This window comes from Taeniopygia guttata, chromosome 2 (genome assembly GCF_048771995.1).
Source record: "Taeniopygia guttata chromosome 2, bTaeGut7.mat, whole genome shotgun sequence".
Classification (NCBI taxonomy): domain Eukaryota; kingdom Metazoa; phylum Chordata; class Aves; order Passeriformes; family Estrildidae; genus Taeniopygia; species Taeniopygia guttata.
Window position 1 is genome coordinate 10,993,088 of NC_133026.1, and position 22,847 is coordinate 11,015,934.

The following is a 22,847-nucleotide window of genomic DNA, read 5'->3' on the forward strand; positions in this document are numbered from 1 at the left end:
TACATGGCATAGGTAGCAAAACACAGCTCAAATTACTGTCAAAGGATTTTCCTATGCATGCCTCCAGACTCCTCCAGACATGCTGAGATACTTGCCAGAGTAAATGTTGAAAGTTTAGGCTATGCCCAAACCATCAGAGGGCCATGAACTATATTAGCAGGAATTTGCTGCAGCAATGAAGGTGCATCTTTGAAGTCATGCACAGAATGGATGGAGATATCTTTGTGTCAACAACTCACACTCCTGTTCTGGTAGTGTCCATGTAAATCCATACAGGAAAAAGTCCTGATTGGATTTAATTGAGCACTGAAGGAAGAACATGCAATGCCACAAAAGGCAGCAAAATATGACAGTGTTTTAATGTGTTGTCACTCCTTGCTGGGAATAGCAAAACCCTTGGGCTGGCTTGCAAGCTCAGTAATCCATAGGATCCATAGGAATCAATGTGCCATGGCTTTATTTATTTATTTATTTATTTATTTATTTATTTATTTATTTATTTATTTGTAAGAGCTGATATCTGCCTTTAGCATCTCTGAAGGTATTTTCCAGACTGGTGACCCTCAAGGTAAATTCCTCTTTTCTCCATGTGATTGTGTTATGAGCTGCTATAAACATTATTATGGGACACTCTTTTCATACTGCTTTCCAAGTGGTGCCCTCTAACTTTTGGCTCAGGCAACAGTTTTAACAGCTATGTGATATGTTTCTTTTTTTTTGTGCCAATTGCTGATACTCAGGCACAAAAACTTCACTGTGTCTCTGATTTGTGTGCTGTAGAGTGCATCAATCAGCATATCTGCCCCTTATTGCTGCCATTACCATGAGCCTTCAAGAAACTTGACTGCTGTCTTATCAATCACTGCTCCCTGCTTTTTTCTAGCTTCCTTTTTTTTTTTTTGTCTGCTCCATGTTGATGGCCACTGGCTTGGTTTGCAGAGAGTTTCTGTGTAGCTGGGCCAGGATTAAACAAGCATTTCTTGTTTAAGCATTTCTTGTTCCTCTTTTGGACCCTGTTTCTCTGCAAATACCAGGACAGCCAAGGCCTAGCAGTATCTTTGTGATGCTGTTCTGAGCTGTTCTCTCTAGGATTGGTACACAAGGGTCATTAGGCACTGGGAGTTAGAATTACTTGTGTGTATTTCAAGGAGAGTAGAAGAAAAGAGGGGTCTCATTCAGGAGTAATGAGTTTGTTCTCCAATATCCCTGTGAGGATTATTCCTTAAAAGTACGGGGCAAAGTTGATTTGGATAAGAACTAATTATCAAACAAGAAATTAAGGCAGTGTAGCTTTCTCCACCCTCCTCACCAGACTTTGGGGATACACATTATTCCTTGTGTTTAACCTATTAAAGCAATGACCCACATAAGAGGGAAAGGAGTTGATTATAATTATTTCTGTGAGCATTAGTGCCCAGTTCATATGAGATGGACTAAAAATAGGAACTCGATAAGAGCATTCAACAAGAACAGAAAACTTAGAAATCATGGGATTTTTAGATTATTTTTCTGAACAAACTGAACTGCATTCATTTAGTTAATTGACTATGTTTGCTCGGAGAATGTACTCTTTACACCTTTAGTTTTTAAAGATGAGCTGGATAAAGAGAGCAAGAAGAGAGCACAAAAGAAATTGCAAATTAGCATGGGCTCATTTGGATGACATCTCATTGTAACACTGATTTTAAGGTACCATTGTGTGAATTCAGGTCTGATTATGGGGCTGATGTCTGCAGCAGACATGATGACAAGTAGGTTAAGAGCAGTCATGCCTAGGTATTTTCATGTCAAATGTCTACCTCAGTTCAGAAGACAAATAGCAAATAACTGCTTGCTTGGAAGTAGACTCAGACTTGTCAATTAGAAAACTAGAAAGGCTGAAAAAAGAACATGAATTTGTCTAAACAAAGTAAAATTGCAGTATTAAAGGTAGAGGAGAAAAGTTTAATGGATGCTTTAATATTTTATGTGTCTTAGAATACCATCTAAGAAGTTGATGGATATCATGAGACATAGACAATGTTGATTACTGTCACTGAATAAAATGTGATGAATGGAGATGGATAATTTACCCACTTTTCCAGTGGTTACATGTATTTATCTCCCCTTTCTATTTCTCAGAAATTTGTAAAAACATTTTATCTTAACAAAAGTTCACATCACGCATCATGTATGTGCAAAAATAAAAGAAACCAACACCCTTTCTCTAAAATTGTGCTCCCATTAAAAATCCAAACTCACTAGTAAGATGTTCAATTAAGAGAGCACTATATGGACAACAAAGGATTTTACTATCTCAAAGAACTTCAACCACTTCTCTCTGGTTGTGTAAACGTCTAAAAACATGAATCACATTTTACATCCAATATAACAAGTCCAAAATCTGTTCTGCCCATTATTTCTCAGCAGTCTTAAGATTAAGCCCTAAATACTTTCCCCTTACTGAATTTTATGACGTGCATACTATTTTTTTTTTTTTTGTGTGTGTGTGTGTGTGTATGTACATAATTGTTTCACATTGCACTGAGAAAAAGGGGCAAAAGAAATGTTGTTTTTCTCCATGACTACTACACACATTCACTATTTAAAGGCTAACACTTGAGAGGAAAATAAGATGGACAAAGATGTTCCCTTTTCAGTGTGAAGGAGTGATCCCTCTGCTACATGTGGCACTGGGATTCTCAGCAGCATCACTGGGAGGCTTTGAGCCACTGCCCTGCATAGGTATTTTGTGTTGTTAGCTTTCCCCTCACATGATGATGGATCTGCCTGCCACAAGGCTGGCACAAGGACCACAAGAGGGAGGCAGGCATCGTAAAATGAATGCTAGGAGCTTGCCTCTGGTACTCTACATGGAAGGAAAATTCTGCTTGAATAATTAAGGCTTCCTAGATGTGAATACAGATAAAAATAGATAAAGAACATGGTTTTGGCATGACTTTAACACTCCAGCTCAAACAGAAAAGGCTTTTCATGGAAGTCAACCAAAGAAAAATTCACTCTGGGCGCTTGTATTACAGCTCCATTTAGCGGAGCAGAACGATCATGGCTGTATTTAGTAGGTAATAATGAAGCATCATAAACAAAGTCAGGATGCGAGTCCAAGATTAAGCGGCAGCTTTAACAGGGTCCAGCTTGCCGGAGCTTTTTGAAGTGTCCCTAGCTCACTTACAAAGCCAGAAAACAACAGAAGCAACTCTGACAGCTGTGAGAGAGTCTGGTTTAGAAGAAGGTTTTATGTCTGGATGCCACCAGACTGGGACTCAGCTTTCATGTACTAACTAGGTCTGCTGGTTGCTGGAGCCCTAATAATTCTGCACAAACTGTCTCATCCTAATGAGTTGCACAAATAATAATTCTTCAAAAATCAGATCCACAGCATCAGCTTCATGGATGGACAAGGCTGGTTTATTGAGGTAAATAGCACAAGTCAGCAGAATCCACGCTAGGTCTTGCTAGCCATGTTTAATATGCAATCTAGAATCTGAAGGGGACAAATCAAATGCTGTTTATGTGGATGCATGGATGGTATGAAGTATTTTCAACAACTAAAGAGCTAAAGGAGCACCCAGCAGCCCAGTTAGATGGTTAAATCTCATTTACCCTACTCTGAATGCACTGTAATCACCATGGACCCTTACAGTTTTTATAAGGGAAAATTAGAAACTTTTGATTTTCCTTTCTTTTCAGAGGAAGAAGAGGTTTGGATTGCTTAAAAGCTTAAATTACATAGAAAAATAGCTTTCAGCCTTATAGATTTTTTTCCTCTAAGATATTACAATTATTTTTTCACTTCTGTAAATTACGATTGGCCATTCATTAACTAATTACCATGATTATTGCATTTCTTCTAAGTATTATTAATTAGGTGAGCGGTACATTTAGAATTTAATGTCTCATTTAGGAGAGTTTTGTTTAGCATACCTAATGCTCTGAAAGCCCTGAGCATGCTGTACGTCACATAGGACTTAAAAACGAGTGCAGGGGAATCTTTTGGGGATTGGAGTTATCTGTGGCTGGGAGTTACACAGAACAGCAACTCAGGAGCAAAAGAGAGAGGAAGGGAGATACACCAACTTCTTTCTGCAGCAGAGAACTGCAGGATTATTTGGGCTCAGCTGATGCAAAGTTATGTGTTGTTTTGCAGTGATGATTGCTTTTCATGTGCAAACCCCTTAATGTGTCTACATATATGTACTGATGCTGTGAGTGCAAACAACCAGTGTCCTTCCTACCCTGTTAATTTATTTCCTGTAATTCCATGTAGGTAGCCATTCTGCATCTCCCTTTGATCTTGCATGGATTATATACATTAAACCAAAGTAATTTCTTCATCTGAGACTCAAGTGGTAATCTCTCTGGAGCAATAAATATCTTTTATATTGCTCTTGTATGAAGGGTGAGGAAGTGGTCCTTGTTACTCAGCTGTGAGCCTAGAAGTGACTACAATCCAATTAGCAGCCAAGATAATAACAGTATCCAGTAAACTAATGCTGTGCCTCTAAATTGGTTCTTTTGCCATTGTTTTGCTTAAGAAAATCTAATCCTATAAATTTCTTGATTGCCTGTAGCTCTGATTATAAAAGCAGCTTTCCCCACCTACAGAGTAAGAAATAGATGGCTGAAAATCAAATGTTATTTGCATTGCAGAGGCATCTCTCTGGTCCCCACCATTTCTCTTTCTAGCATTCTCCTGTCAGGAGCGACACACACATCCCTATTAGCTGCTTCTCTTTGTGCAGGAAAAGACAGAGAAGCTTATAAAACTATGTAGCTGCTCAGTTAACCAGACAAAGCTCTTCACAGAAACCTGTTGGAACAGCTTCTCAAAGCTCCATGTGCTGCTGCTCTTCACACTGGAGTCAAATGTATCACTGCCAACCTCAGTCCTGGCTTAACCGTGACCCAGGTGAGAGGCCATAGTTGTCAGGAAGTTGATGAATGAGGATAGTGAGAGAAATAAAGTTAAGGAGGCAGAAACAACTGATACTGCATGGAAATGAACCAGTTTTACAATGCAGGGCAACAGGTTTCTGAAGCAGGGTGGGTGAGAAATGTGGGGTTTGTGGCTTTCCTGACATGGTGGTTGTTCTTCCCATGATGGTGCCACCTTCTCATCAAGGTGGCATTGAAGTTAACCGTCAGTAATCCTTGACTTGCTCAAAGTAAAGAATCACTGCAATATGGGATTGAGGTTGCTTTAGCCTGCAGATTAAGCTTTTGGCAAATAGGGGATTTAACTGGATCCAAAAGGTTAGCTGTATTTGGCAAAGAGAGAAACCCTACTTCTTTTTGATGATACACACACAAAACACAATGAGGTTTTGTTAAAATAAATAGACAGCCACTGCTCTGGAGGCTCTGGATATGAGCAAGCAACAGGAGTGTTAAACCATTTCAAAGCAGAGTAAATGCGATTTTCACACCTATTCTTTTCTAATTTAGGTTCATTTGAAATCCAGGCACCCCTCTTTTACTAATTTGTTACGGCAGTATTAATTAATAGTATTGCTCTACAGCAATAAGAATGAAATTTAGACTAAGATAGGTTAGAAGGACTACAAGATTAGAAAAAGAATTGCAAGTTGGTCAGAAGCAGCTGGGGGCCACCTTGGTCTTTTGAACTGAACACACTGCACTTGGAAAGCCTGGGAGTGTGTGGATGAATTTCTACCAGTGCAGACTCATTAGGACTGGTTAGGTTAGTGCCCTCTGGTGCTGCCTCCTGCATTGGAATGTAAGAAAATGAGCTTCCAAAGTGGGAAGAAACAATTGTCAGACTTCCATGAAAGCTTATAATTGAAGAAATTGCATTTTATTTGGTGGAATATGTGAGTTCAGACCAACTCCATCAGGAAACAAGGAGTAATATTTAGTGACTTATACAAGGTACAGTGAAGAGCTGTAATTTCCATTCTACTGATTCACTTTATTTCTGCCATGAATTTAGCAGATCTCCAGGTTCCTACCTTAGCTTCTCCAATCAACATTGTGTGCCCAGTCTCTGACCATGAATAGTATTTATCTTGCACTTTGGTGCCTAGCACAGATCAAACATCTGGTTGAGGAAGAACTGGCAGATTGATGGGCAAATCTTGTGATCTTGTGACCATTTCAGGTGGTTCTTGGGTTATCTCAGCTATTTTCTCTTCATCCTATACATAGGCAATTGCACACATCTCCCAGTCACTATTGTACCTGTAAGAGACTCACAGAAGTGGATTGATGCACTGCTGATAGCAGTAAAGAAGGCATGATCTCAATTATTTTGGTTTTAAATTATGAGATTAAATGTTTTTTCCAGGTGTAAATTGTAATATGCCTTTGTTTACCTTTTTATAATTTTGCAGTTAGCCTAAACACATTGTGCAGCAATCACAGGAAAGAAAATCAGAGTCACAGCAATGTGCTTTTAAGAAAACACTGGTATTGTACAGTGCTCAGAATTTCATGGTGTGTTTTCAGTAAGTGTTTTCATGGTGAAAGGCAGCTGAAGAAGGAAGCTGGATGGCAGAAGACCCATGGAGTTTATCTATTTCTGGCTTTACTATTCCTGTATTCTTGTAGCCCTTTGTTTCACCTGAATCAGAAGATATCAAGGTGACAGGGTTTTACATCCATGCTGTGTCATTTCCTGGTGGTTCAGGAAGCTCCTGTGTAGACAGCACCTCTCAGGACAAACTGGACGATACAGAATCACAGAGTCACAGAGTCACAGGTTGGAAATAAGGGTTGGAAAAGATTTCCAAGATCCTCCAGTGTCATCCTGTTCTTTTGAGAGTTTTAAAGTTCCTCTAAAAGTTTCTTATGCCTTCTGATGTTACATATTTCTAATGAATATTCTCACACTGTTCATATAAACAATGATTGTTTTCCATTCTTTGTGAGTGGAGAGAACTGATGGACTGTTGATTTGACCAGTGTGGTTGGAGAGGTGGTAGTTTCACTCTCCGATCCACTGTCACTTTTGCTATTGTATATATTATGGAGTCAGAAAATAAAATCTCTCTTTGGGTTCTTTTCTTTTCCCCCTTTGCATGTAGTGTCCGTGTGTGAGTTATTTTGTGTTGTAGTGTGACACTCAAGTCCAACCTTTGACTGACCATCACCATGCCAACTAGACCACATCATTAAATGCCACGTGCAATCGTTTCTTGAACACTTCCAGGGCTGGTGACTCCACCACCTCACTCAGCAGTCCATTCCAGGGCTTAACCACCCTGTCAGGGAAGGAATTCTTCCTGATGTTCAACTGGAACCACCCTGGCACAGCTTGAGACCATGTCCTCTTGTCCTGTCACTGGCTGCTCGGGAGAAGAGGCCAACCCCCACTTGGCTACAGCCTCCTTTAAGTAGTTCGTCTTGTGCCTCTTTTGGCGTTTACTGAATATCCCTTAGTCAGTAGAAAAGTGTCTGTCTATCTGAGGGCACACCCAAGGCCCAGGCTGAGGGACACCAGGTCCCCTGGGAGCCCTGATGAGCAAGGCAGAAATGTCAATGGTTTGGATGCCCAGCTCATAAGGACATCTGATTTTTTTTAAACTTTCTTGGATGCTGTGAAATCCAAAATTTCAGGACAACTGGACTACAGGTTATATGACTTTTGACTATTTCCTGTTTCCAGTCAGGCTGTAACCACAAAAAGCCCAATTGTGGCCTCCTAATGCCACTGAAAACAGCAAGGCAAACAGGAGCAGAGATATGCAAAATTGGAATACTCTTTGTAAAGGACAAACACAGAGAAAAAAACACTCCTGGATTCTACAAAGTACTAAAAATATGCTGAAACTCCTACAGCTGATCTTGTTTGTCTGTTCTCACTACCAATGAGTTAGCTGTTCGATATTCTAACAAATACAATAAAGCACATAAAAAGAGCGAATGCTTACATAGAACAATAGTTTCTCCTTATTCTGTGAAAAAATTAATCCTTCCTAATATTTCAAATTCTACTCCTAAGCTATTTGAGTTTCAGGGTGCTCTCCTGCTTTTGAACACTTAGGGACATAAACCAAGACTACTAAATAGGAATAGTTTTGAAAACTTGGCTTGAAGCATGTCTTTGAAAATGTGGTTCCCACAAGATCAGGGGAACAAGAAGGAGCTAAAACAACACTTGGAGCAGCTGGCTCTGACCACAGCTATTGAGAGCTAAACTCTCCCCAGTATGGTTACACCACTTCAACTGAGCAAAGACCAGATGAGCTGACTGAGGCAGTGAGCAAAGGCAGTCACTTGATGAGGTACTGCATAACACAGTGAGAACAGGAAAAGATGCTTCTGGATTTAATGCTTAAGCTGAAGTCAGTGGAAATATGTCTGTTGGTTTCTGTGGAATTTGAATTATGATTTAGTGAGTAACACTAAACCTGAGTTATGCTCAGGTTTTGTGTCACAGCTGCTCTATCTGTTGAAGAGAGCAGTTTGTAAGGTTAGCAGAAATCAATGTTAAGGCTTATCTCTCAATTAATGTGCAGAATGCTGGCATTAAAAGTAATCTTTTAGTTGGACAATTCATAACCACTCAAGAAATACTGATGGAAAAAGTTCAGTGACACCTTTTCACTGACATTTATACTTCCAGAACAGTGAAGAGAAGAAGATAAGGAGGGCAGCAGTCTACAGAAAGGAGAAAAGGCCATAAAAAAGGGAACATTCACTGGAGAATATGTCACTTAATGAACAGTTGGATACTGAAGTAAAACGAGATATTCAGGCAGAAGGTGAGTGTAAAGCCAAGAAACTAGGGAATATTTCAGAGAGCTCAAGAACTGAGGCAATGATCCTTGTGGTGTAGTTTCAGAACATGACAAACCAGAGGTCAATAAATACATAGTATTTACCTGTTGACACACCCAGAAAAGTTCACTGGGGGCAGCAAAGCAACCACCAGAATGGGATTACTTATGACCAGAATTCATTTGGGTAGGAAACACTAGAGGTATCTAATTTAAAACTGTGTGTACTTTGAAGGAGCGCTGGAAAGGTGAAATTGCTGTGTTAGCTAAGGTTTCCAAAATGCCTGCAAAGCACTCAGTTAGAAGATCACTATTATTATTGAACTATGTTATTATCCCACTTGTTCATGGAGTTTGCAATCTGGAATTAAAAGAAAAGTGGAGGATTATGGTGTATTTTAGAATTTCTCACATTTAACGGGTTTTCTTTTTGGAAACATAGAAAGGAAACTTCTGGTGACCAACTATAATTCCTGGGTCCTGCAGGCAGTCAGGTTACCTAGAGGATTAATCTCCTATCAAGCTCCTTGAACATATAATGACCACCTTTACTAATGTTAATGAGAATTGCTACTCATAATTTGCATTTACACACTAGTTAAGGATCTTGAAGTGTACTTTTATATAATATGCTCATTTTTATTACAGGCATATTGAATTTAAATTACTTGCCTAGGGTCTCACAGCAAGCCAACAGCAGAATGATTCTTAGTGCTCCTAGTGCTTTGCATTAAATCCTGGACATTAACAGCTCCCTTCAGAAAGGGAGCTTTATAGCTGTAGATCACCTCCTGATGCTGATGAATCAAACCTTTTCTGATAGCACAAACAAATCCATAAATTACTTGAACTCATGTAATGCTTCCCAGTGTCTGCAAATCCTGACTTCCCATGAACTTAGAAAATTCCGAGTAATGCTTAGATAGCCTTTGGTGTATGACCAGCTCCAAAATATTCATGTGTGAAGTATGCAACTGAGATCTATATTTTCTATATGAATACAGCAGTAACCTCTACATTTGTTCCAAGAAAGCTTCAAAACTTTCAGTATACCTTGTGCTGTCGGAAGCATATGTGAAAACAAAAAACAGAACAAAAACACCCAAACCCTGAAGTCAAACCAACTAAACAAAAAAATAACACCCAATAGTAAGACTATAATAAACAAAATTTCTTAACTTTTCCACTGGCAGAATTGCTCTGATACAGGCACATTCCTTATCACTGATGTCTCCTCTGAATAGCATGGTCCTCATCAAAAATTAACTCTAAAAGGAGGAGATGGAGCATGCCTTTATATATGGGCTCCTCTCTGTTAAGAAGGATGCAGCACCACAGAAATGCCTGAGTTTTCTGCCTGTGTCAATATTATTGTTGTCTCTAGCAAAGTGAAATGTTGGTATTTCCCCTTATATTTTGCCCTCTCCTCTATGCCTCCCATGGAATGAGCTTCAAATTATACCCAATGATTTTGGGATACTATTTCCAAGCTTTTGCCTGTGGCTCTTTCTATGGGAAAAGAGTTGTTTTGTGGCACAACACTTGGTGTAACAGGAGAGGAACCATTGAGTAGACCAACAACAGCTACAGCAATACCGATCCCACTCATCGAAAGAGTTCCTCCAACGCGGTGGCAGCTACCCAGGAGCTCTCACCTGTGGCAAATGGTGACATTTACTCCTGCTGGGAATGTGGCTGGGCAGACGAATGTTAAAGAGAGCCTGCAAGGCCGCCTGCGCCGCTTGCCCCTTGGCCAGCTTCTTGCTACGTCCTGAGCCTTCAAACGTTCTCCCGTCCACCCGCACGGCCATCACAAAGCTCTTGATGTGCTGCTTCTCCACCGTCTCCGAGAGGCAGACGTAGCGCAGGCCGGAGCGCAGCTCATTGAGCAGCACCACCGGGTTCTTCTCGCTCTCCGCCTTGGCCATCCGGTGCTTGCCCGGCTTGGCGTGGCCCATCAGGTCCAGCGTGTGGCACAGCAAGCGCCCGTGTCGGTAGGCGGTGGAGAGCAGCTCGTTATTGACGGGGTTGTAGACTGAGAAGTCCTCGCTGTGTGTGGATGGTTCGAACTCCTTGAACAGAGTGTCTGGGAAGTCTGCCTGATCGGAAGTGAAGTCCGTGGATGGGCTGATGCAGTTTCCCATGGCGAAGTGGGCTTGGCAGGCGTTGGGGAACTGAACGAATGACTTCAGAGCTAACTCTGCGGCGCGCATTTTGGCTTTCTTTTTTGTGGGGCCTGTGCCTTCAAATGTAAGTCCATTTACTTCCACAGCAACAGCAAAGACTGGAGCATGCACTGGACCTGTCTGGGACACCATTTTATATTGTAATCCTGGTTTGAGTTCGTGTAACTGAACCAGAGCGTTCTTTGGCGTCACTGACCATGAAACTTTCTTCCAGATAAGCTGAAGTTTGCAGAAATGGCCATTATTACCTTCCTCTAAGGGTCTTTTCCTTTTACTGCTAGTTGTTCCCCCTCTTGCCCTGTCAGTGGATGCTATTGGATGATCCTCCAGGTTGCCAATGTTTCGATTTTCCTTTACTTCTGCACTGCTGGTACCTGTCAGTAAAGAAAGGAAACAACTCACATTACAATTGTCATCATCGTAGCTGACTTTATGCCTAGGGCTGTCAGAATAGCCAAGAAAGAAAAAAAGAGAAATAGTTGCTAAGCCTTTTTTAGGAGTCTTCCTTAAATATCTGTATAATGGTTGGTTTATTATTTCTAGCACAGTTTTTTCACATGTTCTGAATGTTTACTTGTCCCTAAAGGTCTGCTTCTATTAGTCATTAGCCTTCTGTTTTAAGAAAAGATTACATCATTCAAAGATGAAGCATAATGGATGCCATGTGACTTAAATGAACTGCTTGATAATTGCTAGTAAAATTTAAATAGTTTGGAAGATTCCCTCAGGATGACAATTGTTCTATAATCCATGTGGGTGAATGCTTATGAACACATTATTAGAAATCAGAAATTATTCAGAAACAGAAAAATGGGTCAAAGCATTGAATAATCTATTTGCAATGAATACACTGACCGTCTCTGCTCACACCATAGCCTCTTGCATTGTCAGCCTAATGAATCCAGACTGGGAAATGATCTGACAGACCTTCATAGCATTTGAAACAATTATTTGGTCTGGACTCAAATCCCAGTTTAGTAAGTGAGTGTCTTGCTGTCAAACTCAATTGCAGCTACTCTTAGTTTCTGCCAGCAACAACTAATATTGCAAAAGTTGTAGATAAATCCCAATGAGACCAGGAGGAGCCAGAACATCATGATGGGAGCAATTACTGATGTAAAAGATGATCCATGTCAAAGAAAAGCAACAGGAGAGGGAGAGTTGTCACTGTTGAGGCAAGACGGGAACAAAAGAATTCCAGCTCAGAAGGCTAGGTGAATTACAACTACTCTTTATTTCAAATACATCACTCTTTTATAGAGAGCATCATGCAGACTAATTTCATTGGTCTTGAAGTAGAAACATTTCAAACCATTGGTGTGCAGTGAATGATGCACGGTGGCAGAACATATCTTATAAACAATGTGAACAACAAGAGAGATAGAGAATTATTTACATTACTTTGCAACTCTTTCCCAGGCTCTAGCCTGGTTAGAAACTTTCCTTTCTCTCTGACGGAACTGAGAATACCCATAGAGAGTGACTGCCAGGAGTGCCAGGAAGGGAATAAAATTACAGTGGGGAGCTATAGAGGGGGGAACACTCTGTTGTTGAACCAATGAACCTGCTCTGGACCACACCTGTGCAATGTGCTGCAAGGCAATGAGTGCTCTGTGCCACAGCAGAGGCATGGCTGAGAATGGAGAGTCATCCCACTGATGTCTTGATTCCGACACAAGATGTGCTGCTGGCTAAATAACCATCCTATGAAATTTATGTAATTTCTGATGAGTTTATTTAAATATCTTGCATCTCTGACATATCCTCCAGTCATCCTGTGCATTCCTTGGGACAGAGACAAATGGAAGAAGTAAATGTGGGTGTAACCAACCTACAAGGCCATCCATCCCAGGGGTGAAGCACCTGATCTCTTTCCAAGCACAGCACTGGGCAGCTCTCTGCTTTACTCCAAACAAACTGGGCATGGAGCCTTTCCCAGGTCTGGTTTGTTATTGTCAGATGTGATCATGCCACCTGCACAGGATTTGTCAGTCTCATGCACAGAGAAGGTTCCTGTGGTCCTCAGGGGACAGAGAATGGTCCTCCCACGTTCTGTAGGGGCATGGCCATGTTTGGTTTTCTCTCTGCTCTGATAATGTAAGTTGGTAAGGATGTAAGGGCTGAGCTGCTGGCTAAGCTTTGAGAAACTCCTGCTGGAGTGCTGTGTCTGTGCTGCACCCCAATGTTAGGCTGGGCCAACAGATGCACAGGAGCCTGCAGAGATTATGGGGAGCCAACCATCATGATTAAAAACTTCCTTTATATTCTGAAATGTTGCACTTGTATTTAATATCAAGACTTTTTCCCATCAGACCACTAAGTCTGCACTCATGCAAGTTGTTAAACAGAAAGAGGGTCACTGCTTAGACAGGAGTAATATTCATGGCATAAATGCCACGTGTGGGGCCCATTTGCAGAACTGAGTCTTTAGGCTCCCTCTCCTGAAAACCCTGCAGCACACACTGAGCTTCCAGCCCGGGTCTATGTCTCACCAGAGTTATCACCAGAGCTCTCTTCTGCAGTGCTTTGCTGAGGCAGAACATGAACTGACAAATTAAGGTTTTAGTGACTAGTTAATTTTTACTGTCTGAAGCTAAGGGGACAGCATGAAGACAGGTGAGGAAGGAAAGACCTACATAATAGTAAAAGAAAAATTTCATCACATGGTATTCAGCTGTATCAAACATGACACTTTTAAACCAACCTCTCTGGAAATAAGACATTTAAAAGATCATGATTACTAAGGCACAAGGATAATGTTCTGTTTTCTCATTGAGTTCACAACTGTCTTTATAGAGACACTGCTCTGAAGGGAAAGGGAATATCAGCTTTAACTTCTTCTATCCAGCTTGACAGTGTCTCTGGCCATTTTCCATCATGACCTTTTCTCAAGTTTTCATCCCACTCAGAAGATATCTCTTTAGTTGTGTATATTTTTTAATGTAAAGGCAAAATATTTCGACACAGACATATTTTTTTTTAGCCAGAAAAAGCTTTGGTTCTGTATTTCACACCTCCTCTCCCATCTTAACCTAATAGGTTTTTACAGAGCCAATTATGGTACATAATGATACTGTAGTCAAGAAGCATGAAAAGAAAGATAGCTCCTGCTTCACATAATATTCAGCTTTGAAAAGAATTTGTGCAGATTATGCACCACTGAATAGGAAAACTCAAGAGGTTATTTGTGTTTATCATTCATATTGTCTTATTCCATCTGGTTTTTCTTTCGTGGTCAGAGAACTACGCATTTGTGAACATGAATGTGTGACCTTAACATCCTACCTTAACCACCCTCAATAAAACAATGGTTCACTAAAACCATAAAATAAACATTATTTATTTGTCATAAATTGTGTCTATAAAATTGTCTAGTCCATGTTTGGCCAACAGAGTTTGCCTTGATGAAGTGAAAAAAATTGCAGACATGCAAGTGTAAAACTTCCAGAGATCAAGCACAAAGGATGTGTGGACAAAGTTGGGCACGCATGGTGATGACATGCCTGTATTTATGGTGTGTTTTGGCCTCATCACAGCGAAAAAAGTATCGTTACAGTGCAAGTATCCTTACAGCCAACCAGATTTTAGAGTACCTGGTCCTGAAACACCAGGAAACAGCTTAGTTCTGCCCAGATCTCAGTAGGATCTGCAGCAGCCAAGAGTCATCATGGCCTGTAAAGCAGAGGCAGCCTAAACTCAGTGAGTGCCTCAGAAAGTCTGTGATGGACTTGTGTGATCCCTGGCAGCTGCCATGAAATGTGAAATTACTTTATACTTTCAGGTATCTTTGAAATAGGAAGTCTTTGAAATGTGTCTTTTGTGAGACCTCTGTGTAGCAGACATAAGATTACCTCTCTAATGGTGGCACATGTACTTCTATTGTGAAAATCAGACAAAGCAGGCAAATGACACCAAACTACACAAGATAAATACTGTAAGCAGCTGTAATAGAACAATCACAAGCAATTTTAGAAATGAAGAGCGCTAAAAGGAAAGGGGTAAGTCAGAGGATACACACAGGGAAAATGCAAAACTCGGGATCATTTTCAGTTTTGTTATTTCTCATAATGTCTTTGTTCTTGACTCTCCCAAATGTATTCTTTACATTTGGGGAAAAAAAAGATAATATATTATGGCTCTCCCATGATGAAAGGTTGGAGAATAATAACACTGAAAGGGGATGGAGTTAAAAAAAAAAAAGAGGAAGGAACATACAGATTCTGGCAATAGTTTCTAATTTATTTAGTAAGATTTCTAAAAAAGTCCTGCAGCTTTGCACTGTAATATCTCCCCAGGTAATTTGATTAATTGATTTTTGCAGTTTCACAGGCAACAGGAGACACTGTGATCTTGTATTTGCTTCACTAATTGAATGGGAGAAAGGAAAGCAGTTAGTGAAATATATTTATTTATGCACTATTCCTCAATATTCTGACTGCTCTTTCATGTTTTTCTCCTTTTGGTCATTATGCACAGTAGAGTTAACCTAGAGAGTTTGCATCATCAAGAGCATTTCAGAACTATAATGCATCACTAATAATGACACTGGTTATGTCTCTGGGTCTTAAGGGCTCTGCAGAACTAACCATCCGATACTCCACGCTACATTTGAAGAGATAATATTGTTCCTGTTGAAGGTTATTCTGCTGCCAAGCCAACTTCTAGGGAGGATGGGAAAGGAGAGATGGTAGGTGGCATCTTCATTTTCACTGGCATCTCTACTATTGAATTACAATGGACACTACATTATTGAAAAGTCATGATATTAAAAAAATTTGCAATATCTGTATTATAGCCAACTCCCGATTCAACTGATAGCTCTGAGACAGGCAGTTACTGTCTTTAGAAATGTTTAGTAAACATGGATTGCTTATGTAGAGTACATTTTTGCTGTTCATCTATATCACATTGACTACAGATGTTAGGAGGATTGACTTCCATAATTCCTGGAATACTTGAAAGTGAAAAATCTTGAATCAGGAGCAGTAGGTACAAACCCAGGAGCCAGAGCCATGTCCAAGGCCAGCTCTGGAATCAAATGCAATGTAGGGCAGTTTCCTCTTGCAAGCAAGATGGCATTTTCATACACTTACTGCTTCCACAACCAAGAGTTGGGAATGCTTCTGCTGGGTTTTTAGGTTGATATCCTTGCCTTTGGAATGATAAACTTAAAGCTAACAATGGAAATCACTCTTTTCTCTCTTAAATGAAAACACACTTATGTATTTTTAAATCTTCATGTAAAAAGCCTAGGTAAGCCATGATTTCTCTGTTGCTGTTAACACTCCCTGGCAGCTCACAGGGTTCGGGTGGTTAAAACCAGTGGCATTAGATTTTGTCAGTGTGCAACACCACACTGCAGAGAGAAGCATTACCAGTGAAAAAAGTACAGGACTTTGCTTAAAGGGAAGATGAAAAGTTTTTGAAAGATGACTGCCATTGTCTTTAGCTGTTCCAGAAGGAACATACTCTACTTTACCCAAGTAACTATCCGAAATAACTCTGACATCTATGTCTAATACAGATCTTATCTGTCGCCCTGTTATTTTAAAAGTTTTAAGGTTCTTTTAAAAGTTTTCTACGTTTAAAAGATGTTTACATATTTCTAGTGGAGTTCTCACACACTGTTCATGTAAATAATGATTGTTTTGCATTATTCTTTGCGGGAGGAGAAAACTGATGGACTGTTGGTTTGACCAGTGTGGTTGGAGAGGTGGCAGTTTCATCCCCCAATCCACTGTCACTTTTGGAATTCTATATATTGCAAGGTCAGAAATATAACTTCCTCTTTTCCTTCTTTTGCATCTTGAGTGAGTGTGTGAGTTATTTCATGTCATAGTGCAACACTTACCAATAAGGGAAATTATCCAAATGATCAATGAGCTGACTTAGATTGATACTCAAATTCTGATGTTCTCTGCCCAAGTTAGCAAAGAATGACATGTAGCAGAAAATGTGGGCAGCCTATGGCAGAGACAGACCTAAGGACATGCATTCCTGAATCAGAGCCAGAGCATTTTAGGCCCTGAAAAAATTCAAATGATAGCAATAGACACAGTTTTCAAAACAAAAATAAGGGAACAGTTTTGGTGATGGATTGCTCCTGAAATGGGATATTCATTTTTTATTTAGAGCCAGGGTTGTCTGTCTCACAGTGTGAGGCTGTATCCCTGTGGAAACAAAAGCTCTGGGGCCTCATGCTGTCTGAAGAGGAATTTGACCAACATGCTCATAACTGAACATGCTTCAGTACATTGAATCTGAGTCTGGAATGTGTCCTTCAAGACTGCTGCAGTGGTTGAAATCAGTGTGCTGGGGACCATCAGCTCCCTCTGCAGACACTGGGGAGGTGTGTGCTGCCCTGAGCCTGTGCCTGCATCAGCACTCCATAATGAGATCCCAGGGATCATGTGCTCCTGCTAGAGGTACAACCTGGATTCAAAAGTATCTGTGGCTGGTGATAATCTGACTTGATCCCGTGGCAAAGTGGGGATGGCACATTTAAAGATCAGGCACAGGCATAGGCTTGTAACATCATGACAGGCAGACAGGTTTAAGCAGTGAACAGGGAATGATTATTCACTGTTTCGTGCAATCCCAGCCCTAGAGACAGCAGGCTTGAAGCAATAAAAGGGTGCACTTTTTGACAACACTCTACATCACTCCTTGTTCCTGGCTGCTGTTGAGATCAGAAGTATCAGTGAGCTCTGGATAGGACTAGACAGTTCTGTTGATGCCCAAGAAATATGATGATTCATGTGCAAACTCTAGCAGAATAAATATTTGCTAGGGGCTAGAGGGCTATGCCAAGGGGAGGATCCCCATTTAAATGTCCTTTTTTTTTTTCAAAGCATCATTAACAAATGCTGAAGACCATGTACAGAGCTAGGCTTCCTATTTCTAATCCTCTGTGTTATTTCTTACATTCTTAGATACAACTGCCTTCTGGGGTTGAATAGGGTGGTCCTTTCCTTGCATGTTCAAAATTAGACCTTCATCAGAGACAGATGATTACCCACAATTTCATTGCAAAGGTGCATAGTGCCTTTGATAGTTTTTCTAGTATTAGTTAACTGATCATAAACCACAAAAATTATGTCTGTATGCTAATAATCACCTGCTGAAAATGCAGGTGTAGTTAAACTGCATGGCTCCCTTTGTAAAGAAGGCCTAAGGGAATGTGAAACAGGATTTGTATCCATTTCAGCTGGTGGAACTCTGCCCATTGATGCTGCACTGTCAGGGAAGCAGTGCTCTCACAGGATGCTCAGTGAGCAGAAAACTACAGGGACAAGCAACCTACTTCTCTACCTTGCCAGCATTCTCCTGGGCTCCTGTTAAATTGCTAATACAGGAGAAGATTTTTCCAGCAAATCTCTGAAGCTCTTTAAAATATGGAATTACTCCAGAGGCACATGTGTGCTATAGGCTTTAGTGGGATTTAGGCCATTATACTGTAAGTGAACCCAGAAATATAGATGAATTTAAATTAATTCATATTTTAAAAACTTAAAGAGTTGAATAGTAACACCTAAAACATTTTCTGTGAACCAAGAATTAAATAGCTGCTTTTTCACTGGAGCATATGTTTGACCAAAGGGAGGACATGAAAAGGATGACCCTGAAAACAGTGACATTTGCTGTTTCTCTTTCAGAAAACTTAGCTTGCCCTGTCCATGTGAGCTGTTTTACAGCCCACGCAGGCACGAAGCTGTCTTGGTGTTGCAGTAGCAATAAGAAAATTGTGTTACAGTGTTTGGCTTGTACAAACTTCCTACATTACCTAAAAATAACTAAGTAGCACATTTGGGAGCTATTACGAAGGAGGTGCCTGCACAAGCTCATCGTGTGCATAATATGTTTCCTCTGTGTGTGTGTGTGTATACTTCTCACACGTCTTCCTGAAAATACAGCCTTCCTGGGAGCAATTCTGAAGGATTTTCAGGATTTTTTTTTGCCTTTGCTAGGATCTGTAATTGCCTGTCTTTGCTGTGCAGCAGAATAGGGTGATGTCCATGTGATGCTCAGCAGCAGAAAATAGCAGGCTGTGCTTCTTCACTCCTCCAGCAGCTCTTCCCCTTGGTGATGCACCATGACCAAACCAAAGCAGATGAGCAACAACAAGGGAAAACCAACAAATTCCTCCCACTCAGTGGCTCTAATAGGGCAACATGGCAGCATGTGTCTGCTTGGAAAAGAAACCAATCTGGTAGGTGATACTAAAACATTGCTCATTTGGCTCAGAAAACTTCCCTCATTTTTTTTTTTTTTTTTTTTTTTAAAGATTCAAGTTGTGTTACACTAAGCAGGCAGGATAGCACACAATAATTGCTTCTAGGTGACAAATGGAAGGGCTTACTGAGGGTTATTAATTCCTAACTGCCACTCTTGGACTTCCTGGTGTTTGGAAGACTTCTCAACTCCTTCAAACCCAGCAGGACTTTCTTCCAGCAGTCATGGGCTTGGACAGTTGGTTGATGTGTAAGGACCCAAGAGAATATTAATTAGCCAAGAGTGATTAATTTTTAGGTTATAACTAGTTTATTTAAGCCTGGTTAATCAATTCTCAATTTGATGGTTCTGTTCAGGGCCAGGAACTGGTCCTGATGATCTTTGTGGGTCCTTTCCAGCTCCCTTCTGTGATTTCACATGAGGACTCTCCAATAATTGCAAAACCACCTCCTTTCCACAATTGCTCCTCCACTGTAGAGATTTTATTTTTTAACTTTATTGTTCATCTATAGAGAAAAGAGACTGCTTACTTAAATTGTCTTCATCCTCCATGGTGGTTGGGCCAGGGCTCAGGTACTTGAAGGGTGCTATGAAGGTTGACAGTATGCTTAGTTTTTCTAGAAGAAAACAGAAGAAAAGATACTTATAAAATCAGTACACTAAGATACTTACAAAATCTGTCAATGCATTCACATCTGCTTCACACTTTTCTCAGGTCAAAACATCTTGGTAAGTCTATTTGGTTTTAAGACCTGAAGGAATGGCTTAAAGTTGTGTCAATGAAGATTTAGGTTGGATATTGGAAAAAGGTTCTTCCTTCAGAGGGTATTTGGGCACTGACCCAGGGCAGTGGTCACAGCACCAGCCTGACAGAGTTCCAGAAGTGTTTGGACAGTGCTCTGAGGCACTTGATGTGACTCTTGGGGCTGATGCTGTGCAGGGCTGGGAGTTGGACTTAATGATCCTTGTGGATCCCTTCCAGCTCAGCACATTCTGTGATTCTGTGATGCTACAGTACCAGCACAGTTTACTGAACTTCAGTGCATTTATTACAGCTGGCAGATGCAAATACCAAATACACATTCCTCCTGGTTTCTGCCCCCATGTAGTCTTTATTGACTGTGTTCCCAGCAGTGGTGCCCGAGCACTGCAGAGTAGGGGATGCTTGAGCTGGTCTAGCTGGGAATGGGGGCAGTCAGCCCTGGGAGAAGGGACATGAGCACTGCTCTAATGGATGAGAGCATCTACTTCCCTCGTTTCCTCTCCCCAGTGGAAGCTGAACCAGAATTCTTAAGAGAAAACTCACTGATGGATGGCACAAAAGACTACCATGGCTTGTGATTCTACCAGTTTTTGATATGATTTTGGAAAACCCTTATGGTGTGCCCAGAAAGTGATTGTTCAATCAATAAGAACACTATTTGAAATCCCTCTTTTGCATAGATATTAAGTGCTTTTAACTGCAGTTTCTGTTTATCTTGTGTATGGCAGAGACATTTACTTCCAGTGCCACATCAGACTCTGCATTAGAGGCCAGGGCAGATTCAGCAAAATGAGAACTCATACTGACTTATACTAGATTAATACTTGGCTCAGGATTTATCTATAGGGAAAAGCTGAAGTTAACACAAACACTAGAAACAGATATATATTTAAGTGTTTTATTTCCTTTGAAACTAGTTTGTTTAGCTGAACATTGATTTTGTTTAGGCAGAATTCCCTCTGGCTCACTATGGAGACTTTATTGAGGACCAACAATAGCACAGTGTCTACTTGACAGAAGAAACAGGTGATCCACAGCTTTGAAGAACTTTGTTGCTATCTTAAAGTACTTCTCTGCTTAGAAAGCCTCAGATATGGCTGAGGAAATAGGTAGCTGAGGCTCACCTATTTCCTCACTGAAAATGCCCTGCATCCTGCACATTGTGAACTATGTTGGCCTCTCATCCTGTGGCAGAAGCATCAAAATCAGACCAAGAATGTATTCTTTCAAGTGAAGCAAGAATAAATATTTCCATGGGAAATTATCATTGAGAAAATATTTCTCTGAATTTCCTCAAACTACCTGTCTGCTAAAGTACCACTGGTCTAGAAACTATTCCAGCTGAAGAGCTCTTTAAACCTTTTCAGCAGCACATCTGTTAGCTTTTTGGCCTGGTTCTTCCTACATTTGCAAACAATCCTTGTTTTTGTTAAAGACTGTTATCAGAACCCATCAAAAATGACTGCATATGTTTGCCCTTGGCTGGGTAACATTACAGCTCAACTCTATTATGGGAATTCACTGTAAAAGCTGACTGCTCTTTGTTAAGTAAACACAATAAGCAGAATAAAAGATTGCCTGAAGAAAACCTTTTTCCGTCCAGAAACCTTTCAGCCCAGACTAATATATAATTAGAGCACAAATTAGCCTCCTTCAATTGCAATTTCATTATGGGATTGCACTGATGTCAGGAACCAAAAGAATGAAGCTATTTATGAATGCTATAGCCAGAAGATTTTTCTAAGTGAATTCTTTGACACTTTTTTGCTAAGGCATTGCTCACTGAGAAGTGTGGTGTCTCTGTATGACATCTCACTGTGTGTGAGACTGTTGGGTAGTGATCCTGATAAAGACTGGTATTCACTCCTGACTTCCTCAACTGGTTTCTTTGATTGGAGTGAAAAGAGTGTGGGCTTTTGGGACCTAATCCAAAGGCTGCATTTGGTAAGGGAAATGGTTCAGATGACAGACACAGGAGCAGGGCAGCCCTTGGCTGTAGTGCCAGCAGTGACTGTGGTGTCTGGGTACTGAGATCCGAGAGTGTGTGTGCTGCACCTGTGCCTGACTGCTGACAGCTGTCAGACCTTCAGGATTAACCCTCAGGACACTGATGTCACACACAAACCTAAATCCTCTTTGCTGAGAAAATATTCTCACTTCTCATACAGAGTTAACCCATTAACCAAGCACTGTGGAAGTGCTTTCCTGCTGCAGTGGAAATGGTTACTCCTGCCACCAATCAAAATGCAAATCCATTTAGTTTTATATTATACTATTGCTAGGTAAAGGGATAGTTTATGATTTAATTTTGTGTAATTGATAGGTGAAATTTACAATGTGGATTTAAAATTCATCAATTTCATTTTTATTTTTCCTCAGGGATCCTTCAAGCATCTAAGCTTTTGTTGGTACTGTTTTCCACTTGTCCCCAAAGCCTTTGCTGGTGACTTCACGTTGTGTGGCAGAGAAACAGAATGTAAAATTTGCTGCATGCTTAGAGCAGCGATGGATGGGATTGTGTCACAGGCTGGTCCTAATAACAGGATATACTTCTATCAATACCAATGCTAAAGATTATAATTCAGTATGTCATTCCATTGGCTAAGCAAGGGAACATTTAGTGTGTGTCTAAATGGGAGGAGGAGGAGGGCAGGATTTTGAATAAGCTCTGGAAAAAGAAAAGCTGTAGTATACACACTGCACAGATGAATTATTGACCCAGTGAAGGAGGAAAAGATAAATGACAGAATAATTATTGAAGGTGTTTACAGGGAAATAGTCAGGCTAGGTTTAAAATTATTGGTATTATTATGCACTTCCATCTTTTGCATATTATTGCCTGTTGCTATACAGACCATGAGGCACTTCAGCTTTATTACAAATGGTGAAATTCAGTGTTAATTGTCAAAATTAGGAGACTTGTGTATT

The 22,847-nt window shown here is 40.5% G+C and overlaps 1 protein-coding gene across 3 annotated transcripts in view; it reads right to left on the reverse strand.

The window, feature by feature from the left end:
- The window catches only part of ADARB2 (adenosine deaminase RNA specific B2 (inactive)), a 303,538-nt gene that overhangs the window by 88,196 nt on the left and 192,495 nt on the right, over positions 1-22,847 (reverse strand). For all 3 annotated transcript variants that reach the window (XM_072925331.1, XM_030264306.4, XM_072925332.1), the window contains 2 exons: positions 19,687-19,773; positions 10,394-11,298 (listed from right to left, as the gene is read on the reverse strand). In XM_072925331.1, coding sequence (XP_072781432.1) covers positions 10,394-11,298; positions 19,687-19,773 — 992 coding nt within the window. The remainder of the gene's footprint in view (positions 1-10,393; positions 11,299-19,686; positions 19,774-22,847) is intronic.